The sequence below is a fragment of the Sinocyclocheilus anshuiensis genome, unplaced genomic scaffold (genome assembly GCF_001515605.1).
Source record: "Sinocyclocheilus anshuiensis isolate Anshui unplaced genomic scaffold, SAMN03320099.WGS_v1.1 scaffold1302, whole genome shotgun sequence".
NCBI lineage: Eukaryota > Metazoa > Chordata > Actinopteri > Cypriniformes > Cyprinidae > Sinocyclocheilus > Sinocyclocheilus anshuiensis.
This window is the reverse complement of record NW_015557126.1, coordinates 215,088-225,410: the sequence shown is the minus strand read 5'-3', so window position 1 is coordinate 225,410 and position 10,323 is coordinate 215,088. Positions and strand designations below refer to the sequence as shown.

The 10,323-nt window shown below is 36.4% G+C and overlaps 1 protein-coding gene across 4 annotated transcripts in view; it reads left to right on the top strand.

Annotated features, from left to right (window-relative positions):
- The window catches only part of LOC107677882 (oxysterol-binding protein-related protein 6-like), a 13,367-nt gene extending 3,736 nt beyond the window's left edge, over positions 1-9,631 (top strand). For 2 of the 4 annotated variants that reach the window (XM_016472944.1, XM_016472945.1), the window contains exons 3-24: positions 406-625; positions 946-1,089; positions 1,198-1,251; positions 1,342-1,455; positions 2,025-2,180; positions 2,405-2,507; positions 2,604-2,722; positions 2,805-2,891; positions 3,195-3,218; positions 3,913-4,063; positions 4,186-4,316; positions 5,092-5,184; positions 5,411-5,576; positions 6,180-6,466; positions 6,995-7,132; positions 7,220-7,283; positions 7,373-7,451; positions 7,541-7,685; positions 7,797-7,947; positions 8,742-8,868; positions 9,008-9,130; positions 9,208-9,631. In XM_016472944.1, coding sequence (XP_016328430.1) covers positions 494-625; positions 946-1,089; positions 1,198-1,251; positions 1,342-1,455; positions 2,025-2,180; positions 2,405-2,507; positions 2,604-2,722; positions 2,805-2,891; positions 3,195-3,218; positions 3,913-4,063; positions 4,186-4,316; positions 5,092-5,184; positions 5,411-5,576; positions 6,180-6,466; positions 6,995-7,132; positions 7,220-7,283; positions 7,373-7,451; positions 7,541-7,685; positions 7,797-7,947; positions 8,742-8,868; positions 9,008-9,130; positions 9,208-9,316 — 2,697 coding nt within the window. In that variant the 5' untranslated portion in view covers positions 406-493 and the 3' untranslated portion in view covers positions 9,317-9,631. The remainder of the gene's footprint in view (positions 1-405; positions 626-945; positions 1,090-1,197; positions 1,252-1,341; positions 1,456-2,024; positions 2,181-2,404; positions 2,508-2,603; positions 2,723-2,804; positions 2,892-3,194; positions 3,219-3,912; positions 4,064-4,185; positions 4,317-5,091; positions 5,185-5,410; positions 5,577-6,179; positions 6,467-6,994; positions 7,133-7,219; positions 7,284-7,372; positions 7,452-7,540; positions 7,686-7,796; positions 7,948-8,741; positions 8,869-9,007; positions 9,131-9,207) is intronic. The other 2 variants (XM_016472946.1, XM_016472947.1) reach the window with 2 other exon arrangements.
- Positions 9,632-10,323: the final 692 nt, after the last annotated feature.

Genomic DNA, 10,323 nt, shown 5'->3' with positions numbered 1-10,323 from the left:
TTCACGGTATTTAGAAGTGCCCACGATAACAATATCGTGCATATTCATTACCGTGATATATCGCATTACCGAATACCTAATGGTCTAATGGTGTGATAAAAAAAATAAGCGCAATATCACAAAGACATGTTATTTTCAAAATGAAATAATTGGCTTTTATAGTTTCACTGTACTAAAATCAAAATTGTATAAAAATAAATTATAGTATTTGTAAAATAGAATAAAATGAATATATTAAAATCAGCTAAAACCAGTTATCAACAATATGGCAGATAGTTTTCCTAACCTTGTTGCATAATATAGTATACAATTAACATTCTTAGCAGTCTTAACACGTGCTTGTCTGAATAACCAATAAATGATTTCTTTCTAAAAAGCTAATGATGAAAAATCTTTGCGTTGCAGACATATTGTGCTCTAGTGTACAATGAGAAGGAGTCTCTAGCAGAGTGTATATTCACGATTAATAAGTGCACAAGAGGACATTTTCAAAATGGACTACCACGGATCTTCGGTGGACCATGTCCAGTCACAGGCGAGTGGTGTGGAGAAGGTGTCTAGCGGGTGGCATAAGCCCACTCATTCCAGGAGCAGCAGCACAGCATCCTCACGTCACTCACGGCTGGTTTGTACCATCTGCTTGACATAAACGCATTCAAACTCGGGTTTCTTCAACTGGTATTTGGACACACCTAAATATTTTCCTTACAAGTACATAGGTGAAAAGCTAGCATTAGGAGTTCTGCCCTTGGGTGTTTGAAACCTGTTGCTCAACACCTAACAAGTGTCCAATGAGATAATGTGAAAGCCAAACCAACAAGTTTATGTGTCTTACCAAGCTCAACAGTTACATTTTGTTCATAGGGATTATATGTGACATGTTTTAAATGGGAAACGCCCTGTTGTACGTGAACTGTGATTGCCTTTTCCCTCTGTTCCTAATAGAACATTAAAGACTGGGAAGTAATGGATGACTTTCCAGCAGATTTGAACCTCACTGGAGAAAACATGCAGGATGCTAATACTCCAGGAATCTGTGAAGGCTACTGGATGAAGAGGAGAAAGTGGCCTCTTAAAGGGTGGCATAAGGTATGAGAAAAAATAACGTGTTGCACGTAATCTTTGCTTTAGGTAGTTGTTGGTACAAACATAGAACTGTGAAAATCCAAAGAGATTTAAAGTTATACTTTTTTACAGAGATACTTTGTCTTGGATAAAGGTATCCTACGATATTCAAAAAACCAACATGATGTAAGTATGCAAATATTTTTTTCCTTACCACCAAGTGTAGATCTTGGATCCAGACTCTTTTAACAATCAGGGATTTACCTTTTTCAATAGTTTTCCAAAGGGAAAATGCACGGTGCACTGGATGTCAGTCTCGCAGTTATGTCAGTAAACAAAAAAGCAAGACGCATAGATCTGGATGCTGGAGACATTCTGTATCACATGAAAGTAAGTCATTGTATTGTTGGCAATGACTGAATTAATTTTTGTTTTGAAGCTAATAAGATCTTTAGTTCTACGGAAGCTTGTTTCAGCCATGGCATAAAAAGTAAAAGGTAATAAATTAAATAAAAGGGATCTGTGACTTTTTATCACAATTCTGACTTTTCTTCTTGCAATTCTGAGTTTATGTTTCACAATTCCGACTTTTTTTCAATTTCGTGAGATATAGATTCAGAATTGCAAGATGGAAACTTGTAATTGTAAGAAAAAAGTCAGAATTGCAAGATGGAAACTCAGAATTCTGAGAAAAAAGTCAGTATTGTGAGATATAGTCTTAGAATTGCAAGATGTAAAAGAATTGTAAGAAAAAAGCTGCAATGAAAATTCTTGCATTGCTGACTTTTTCCTTCTTAATTGCAATTATATATCTCACAATTCTGAGTTTATATCTTATTTTTCTGTGACAATTTTTTTTACATTCATCCAGCGGATTATGCTATTTATTTATCAAATAATAAACCAAATAAAATCACTGTCAAATATGTCAGCTGAACCCAATTTACTTTTCTAATTAGGCCAAGACTCCAGATTTATATCACATATGGGTCACCAAGCTGAGTGCCCACAGGATGTATAAGAAGAACGAGGCTGCGCACGTTCACAATGGCTTCCTCCAGGCCCTGTCCCATGGCAGTCATTTATCTCACAAAAACAGTCCCATGCAGGACATGGTGAGTGAAATGGTTCCTACATTGACTTCCTGTAGCCCTCTAAATCACCAGGGATTAGGTGAACGTGTCCTCACAGTTTAAGAACAAGAAGAATTAGTGATTAGACTTGGGTTAGTCCCAGATTGTAGTTTTATCTGTAAATGCACACTAATATATGCTATGGTGAGTTAATTCTTTGCTTGTCTGGTGGAAGTTGCAAATGAATGTCTTATGAACAATTCTAGGGCACATCTTATGTGGGTGAACCTCTGCCATGTGTCAATCCTGCCATTAATGGGAAAGTGTCAGCTTGGCTACAGACCCAAGAACCTGACATCTGTGCTCAAGGTACAGTGGTATTTTAAAATACTAGTAAAACTGTAACAAAAGGATGCATAAGCACAGACGAAGATTTAAAAAAGCACCATTTTGTGTTGTTTCTAGAGCTCACCCGTTGTCAAATGGAGTTGAATGAGCTGCAACGGTTGGTCCAAAAGTTGCACTCTCTAGAGTCAGGCCAAATGATCAATAACGGAGACCTCCAGAGGATCATCAGCATGCAAGTTAGTAAAAGGAGCAGGCTGAAGAGAGGCCTTTACTAAAATGACTTGCAAGTAAGTGTTCCCACATGTGTTTGACCCATAGAATCTCCTCCTTGACAAGCCCAAGAAGAAGACTGGCAAGATTTGGGGTCATTCTCGCACTCTGTCTCGAGTTGAGGCTCTTGGAATGGTGAGGCTGCTTAGTTTACACTTTCCTCTACTTGATATTAGGATGTTTTAGATAAAGCCTGGGAAGCAATCATAATCTTTGCCTACAGGGGTTGCCCAGCCATTGGGATTATTTCATGTTTTCAACAAAGGTTTGGAAGCTATTATGGAAATTATTCCATATTCATGTGCAGTGTCATCCCAAAGATGTATTTTTATTTTATTTTTGAATACTGTAGTCAGGCATTTCTGTTGTGCTAATGTGTAGTAAGCATTAGAGCTTCAAAACCCCCAGTAATTTAGTCAACTCCTTTTTTACATGAAGCCGTTTCGTGGGATTACTAAATCGGTAAGTCAGCACAAGACACACTGATTGTAAATTCCTTGTAACTTTCGACACATTATACCACCAAGTAGCAAATGCTTTACACCATGTGGTGGTCCTATTGCATTTTGCATATTGTATACTTCCACTCAAAAGTTGATTTAAGTCTCGATTTAAGGCTTGCTAAGTCTCTTATTCTCACCAAGGCTGAATTTATTTGATAAAAGAATACAGTAAAAACAGTACTATTGTTAAGAATCATTGCAATTAAAAACAATTGTTTTATATTTTAATATAAAAAAAAAAAGTATTTATTTCTGTGATGGTAAGGCTGAATTTTCAGCAGCCTTTACTTCAGTTTTTAGTGTCACATGATCCTTCAGAAACCATTCTTACATGCTGATTTGGTGCTCAAGAAACCGTGATACATTTTTTCAGTATTCTTTGATAAATAGAAAGTTCAAAAGAACAGTATTTAGTTGAAATAGAAATTATTTGTGACACTATGAATATCTTTACTCTCACTTTTGATCAATTGAATGCATCTCTGGCTAAATAAAAGTATTAATTTCTTAAAAAAAAAAATCTTAGTGAATGGTAGTCTATATTGTATTTTAGTATTTTTCTAAATGTACTATAGCTTCTGATTGTTACATGCTGTAGACATTAGATAACAATATCTCCTCCTACTTCTTTTCTACCCACTTTTCTAATGCAGTTATCATCAAGCCACCTGAACAGTTCTTCCCACCTGGGAACCTCCGTCCCTTCCATCCCCGATTATGTCTCCACCCAGGCGACCCCACCAGCCCCCACCTCATCAGAAAGCAAGAAACTCCACCAAGACATCTGCTCCATGTCCTTGAAAGGTATAAATGGATAAGAGTAACGCTTTAATGATTTTATAGTTTAAATTTAAACCCAGCGTATGCTTATTTGCTGTATTAGATGTATAATGTTGAAGGTAAGCACTGTGTCTTTTTCCTTATAGTCCATGCCTCTCTGCGTACTGCACATGAGACTCTAGCTCAGGAGCGCCAAAGGCTGCTGGAAGCTTGGTCCAGCAGGGAGCTTCACCAGACCACCTCTGCCCAGATCAACAACCTCTGCAGCCTGGCTGAGGTGACAAGGACTTATATTACTTAGTGAAAAGATTATAGTGCTGCGCTATTGCCTTAAATCTGCATGCATGCATGCAAAGAATAGATTTATTGTAGCTTATCTTGTTATTAAAGATGCTATAAACAATATACCATAAAACAAACACCCCTGCTAGTAAATGCTTTAATACAGTGGTTCTCAACCAGGGGTTTCAACAAACTTCTAAAGACATTCAAGATGACTTGAAATTATTTAAAATAAGACAAAACAAGCATTAAAATAAGCTAATAAATAATTAAAAATGAAATCACTAAAAATCCAGATCTTTCTTATTTTAAAGGAATAGTTCATCCAAAAATGAAAATTCTGTCATCTTTTACTCACCCTCAAGTTGTTCCAAACCTGTATGAGTTTAATTTTTCTGTTGAACTCAAAAGAAGATATTTTAAAGAATGTTGGTAATCAAACAGTTACTGGTCCCCATTGGCAAGTATTTTTCTTTCCATACTATGGAAGTCAGTGGGGACCAACAACTGTTTCAAAATATCTGTATGTTCGACTGAAAAAAGAAACTTGGAAAGGATTTGGAACTACTTGAGGCTGATTTTCATTTTTGGGCGAATTATCGAAACAACTGGAGAAGTCATGGGGCCTTTGAATATTGTTGTGGACAATGAGGGGCCTTGGAGTCAAAATGGTTGAGAACCACTGATTTAATAGTTTATTTTCAGTGCATTACATATTATGTTTTACTGCATAGATGTGTGTGTGTGTGTGTGTATATGTGTATCTTCAGTTAGATGTTAAGTCCCGTCACACCAAAATCCACAAACTCTCGGTGTCCACCGATTCCTCAGAAGAGTCCTTCCGTACTGTGCTACAAAGGAAGGTGTGTCACTGTCTACCCAGAACCTACTCATCCTGTTCCCATTTTTGTCTCTTTCTTTCCCTCCTCCACCCTCTGCTTCTTTATTCTGTTTACAGGTTGATGGGTTTCACCTACTTAATATGCCAACAGGCTCTTTTGTCCTCTCATAGTTTTATCATCATAGCAGTATGATGCAATCAAGCTCACATTTTCTGACTATCTACATGTCTGTCTCTGTTTCACTCAGTCTGGGTCAGGCCGTAGTTTGTCTTTCCGTGCACCCTCGGTGGCTGACTCAGCGGCAGAGTATTTTGACGCATGTGATGAGCTTATGTGTGCGAGCTCTTCTGAGATGTCCGATGAGTCCGGTCTGAGTGATGGATCCAGTAATTCAGAGCCTGATGAGGCTTATGGTTAGTGAAAGTTAAATGCTCAGTAAGCAGATATGTATGTGGAGTTTAGGTGTCCATATATACTACCATTCAAAAGTTTGGGTTCAAGGTTTTTTTTTTTAGGAATTCATACTTTCAGCAAAGATGCAATAAATTTATCAAAAATGACAGTAAAGAAATTTGGAACATTGAACAGTTCAATGGCTGTTCTTTTGCAATGCTGAAAAGTGCATCACAGTTTCCATAACAATATTAAGCAGCACAACTGTTTTCAACTGATAATAAGAAGAAATGTTTCTTGAGCACCAAATCAGCATAGAATGATTTCTGAAGGATCATGTGACACTGAAGACTGGAGTAATGGGTGCTGAAAACTCCGGTTTGCCATTACAGGAATTAAATTAAAACAATTATTATTATTTTTAGATTGTAATAATATTTCACAATATAATCTGTGCTGTATTCTTGATCAAATTCATGCAGCCTAGGAGACTTCTTTTAAAAACATAAAAAAATAGTATCGACCCCAAATTTTTGAACTGTAGTGTACTTTTGTTCATGTAATCTAATACATTGGGTTACATTGTGTTATTTACGTTTTACTTTTTCTTATGAACTCAACAGCAATGGCTTCACGCAAGTACCGCGCCAGCCTTTCAAAGGCACCACCAAAACTAAACACCATAAAGAACACCGGACGTCGTGCTATTTTGCCTGCAGTCTGCCCTGACAACAGCCATGTCGGATTGATGACTATCCTCTACAACAACATAGGCAAGGATCTGTCCCGTGTCTCCATGCCAGCAGCTCTGAATGAACCTGTGTGCCTGCTGCAGAGACTCTGTGAGGAGCTGGAATACTCTGACCTTCTGGACACTGCCAATCATACCGACGACCCCTACCAGAGGATGGTAATAATAACAAAAACTTCAGCAAAACTGCATATGTCTGAATGACTGTATTACTATATCTATATATATACTACCGTTCAAAACATTGGGGTTGGTAAGATTTTTGTTTTTGAAATAAATCTCTTATGCTCACCAAGGCTGCTTTTATTTGATCAAAAACAAAACAGTAATATTGTAAAATATTATTGCAATTTAATTTAAAAATTGTTTGAATAGAAATAATTTATTTTATAAATTGTAACATAGAAATAATTTTCTATTTTAATATATTTTAAAATTTAATTTATTACTTTGATGGCACAGCTGCATTTTCAGCAATCATTACTCCAGTGTTCAGAAATCATTCCAATATATTGATTTGATGCTCAAGAAATATTCAGACAATCTTATCATGTTGAAAACAGTCGTTCTTTGATAAATACTGTAGAAAGTTCAATAGAATAGCATTTATTTAAATGCCATTTATTTATTTATTTGGTAGTATATTTCTTTAAAAACAGTTGGAAATTTTGTTTTGTCTCTGTAAAGGTTTATATTGCTGCTTTTGCCATATCTGGCTATGCCACGGCTCAGTATCGCAACCGTTACAAACCTTTTAATCCAGTCCTGGGAGAGACATTTGAGTGTATCAGAGAGGACAGAGGCTTCCGTTACATTAGTGAACAGGTAATTAATAATCACATCTGATTATACATCAGATATGTTTGCTATCAAGCAGTTGTTTTTACTCTGAGGTTTTGTGTTTGCCGTCAGGTTTCCCATCATCCACCAATATCTGCATGTCATGCAGAATCAGACAATTTCAACTTCTGGCAGGGTATGTTTTAAAGTCTGTGTGATCTCATGATGAACTGTATGTTTGAATTGGAATCTCATTCCTTTTTTAATCCTGCATGCTGAGAGCAGACCAGAGATGGAAGAACAAGTTTTGGGGCAAATCTTTGGAGATCATGCCAACAGGGATGGTGAATGTGACTCTAAAAAAGCAAGTATCTGTTTTGGTGTCAATGGAATTTTAATTCCAATGTTTAAGAAGAATTCTGATCTTTGGTCTTTGATATACCTTACTTGTAGATACGGGGAGCACTATGAATGGAACAAAGTGGTGACGTGCATCCACAATGTCCTCAGTCAGCAGCGATACCTCGAGCACTATGGCGAAGTCATTATTCGCAACTTGAAAAGTTCGGTCTGCACCTGTAAAATTACATTTGTCAAGGTGTGTTCAGTTTTGATTGCAAATTTTGTTGTCATTTGCTTCATTTTGAGTACATATAGATGAAGTCTTATGAAGTACAAATGCAGAAAATGTTTTTTTTCCCCCTCTCAGTCACGTTACTGGGGTTCAGATGGTTCCAAAAATGAAGTGCAGGGTCAAGTTCTTGATGAGACTGGTAATGTCGTCCATCGTTTCGGTGGATTTTGGCATGAAGGGATCTTCTGTGACACCCTTCCAAATCCACAGTGTATCTGGAAGCCAAGTGAGTAGTCATCTTTCCTCTATTTTATTGGATACTGTTGTCGTTTTTCAAGTCAACATGAAATGCTGTTTGCAACCCAAATTACTTTTGTATTGTGATGTATTTCTGTGTGAAACAGAATATTAAAGGAAATGTTATTTTATCCATTGGGAATTATCTAGAACTAATGTATTTGCTTAGAAAATGCTAAATACCTATTTGGATATTGGTCAGCATTATGTAATAACTTCCGCTGCCATGGACACTTTTCACATTTTGAGGGTTCTTAGCGGTTGAATCAACAGTTCTATAGTGGTGAACAGAAACCACAACAAATATAATTTTTGTATCCCCATTTGCCCCTATAACAAAAGAAAAAAAATATTTGATTTCTATAACTTTCCAAATAAGGAAACAAATATTGAGAGATAGATTATGTAGGTCAAAACAGTAAAAGATGTCAAATTTGTCATCACTCCCTCAGCTGTTTTATTAGGAAAACTCATGCAGTAGCATTTGTCAGTTTTCTGTAATTTATATTATATTATATATATATATATATATATTTAATTGAAAATATAAAAAACTAGATTTAACTAATAAACTAATAATTGTGGAACACACAATGTTATTATCTCTGGAAACGCCATCACAGTCTGTGAAAAGGGTCCATTGTTCACAATAAGACCAGGAATGTATTGGGTCTGTATGGGGTCCATTCTGATTTTGTGGCTGTTCTGTCTGACAAAACAAATAAATGAGAGATGTACCTTTGTGTTGGCAGATGTTGTCAGAATGTCTGTGCTTCCTTACAGATCCACAGCCCAAGAACTACATGCTTTACTATGGCTTCTCTAGATTTGCAATCGAGATGAATGAGCTGACCCCTGACCTTAAGCCCTTGCTGCCCCCTACAGATACACGCTTGCGCCCTGACCAAAGGTGAGACCTTCCTAATAGACAATGATAAATAGATAGACGCTGGAGCCAGAATTATTTAGCAATTTCATGGATTAGCAAGTCCATGAAACTCTTCTTTTAGATCATCTGTTTTAAGTTTGCTCTGTTTTGGTGCTGTTAGGCTTCTCGAGGAGGGGAAAATAGAGGAGACCGATAAAAAGAAGGATGAAGTGGAGGAAAATCAAAGAGAATGGAGGAAAATTCTTGCCAAGAGAGGAGAGGAGCATATCCCTCGCTTCTTCAGGTGCGTTGACATCAATCCCACAACTGATTTATTCATAACAATTAGAGTTGGAATGTTAAAATGTTACCATCTTACAGGAAAACTTTGGATGCTGCTGGAAGGGAAGTTTGGCTTTACAATGGAACGTATTGGAAGATTAGGGAGAATCCTGGGTTTGTCAATGTTAAAAACCTGGAATTATGGTGAAGAAGGCAGATTGAAGCAACACTGTGGACACTTAAATGCCTGTGATAAATTCAGCTTTTGAAAGACTATACAAACTTGGAGCTTTTGGGAGCAACGATGAATTGCCAAGGGCTTTTGAACTAAACCGAATCCATTGAGCAAGGATGATGCCTTTACCAAACAGCAAGAGGAGGGATACATTTTGAACATTTCTATTTATTTCGTTGGTTGAGGACACCGAAACTTGGTGGACAGTTTGACCTTGTCTTCCACTTTGGATAAAATATAAGCCAAAAGGTAAAAGAAAACGTATGCGAGTTCTGGAGATGTTTAGTTTTAACAATTGCACACACACATTTCTATGGACAATGTTAAATTACTTTTCACTTTATATAAGTACTTATGTGCTGGTGGAAACAACAAGAGTATGGATAAAAAAAAATATTAATGTATGTAACCACATATGTAATATTCAGAGGTCTCATTAACTAACTTTTTCTTCCGTTAACTCACAAGTTTATAAAAGGACCATTATTTCTCTTGCAAAGCCATGTCTCAACCTGATCAGGATTGAGCAGTAAATGCATTAACTCTAATTTGGGCCCTCTTTGGTTTCTGAAATGTGTCCAAAGCATTCTTGCATTGCACATCTTATTTTTTTTTATAAACCAAATATCATATTTTGATTTTAGACAATGATATTATGTTTATTGGCATTTAAGTATGAATTAAGTGCACAGTTTAAACCCTATATAAAATGTGATATCTGAAACAACCATTTTGTGTAGGCCTGGATGAAAAAATCAGTGTACAAATGTTCAAATAATAAACTTGCAAGTCATGACTTGTATAGTTATTTAAAACAGCAATAAACTGTACAATATTAAAGAATAGAAAAATAAACGAATTTGTATAGTTCAGTCTTTATTACATTTAGAATTAATCAAAAACTGTCTGAGGCTCAGTTTGCTTGGCTGAGGAAACGTACTACAGAAGCACCTCTTTTATTGTTAGTAACATTACTTAAA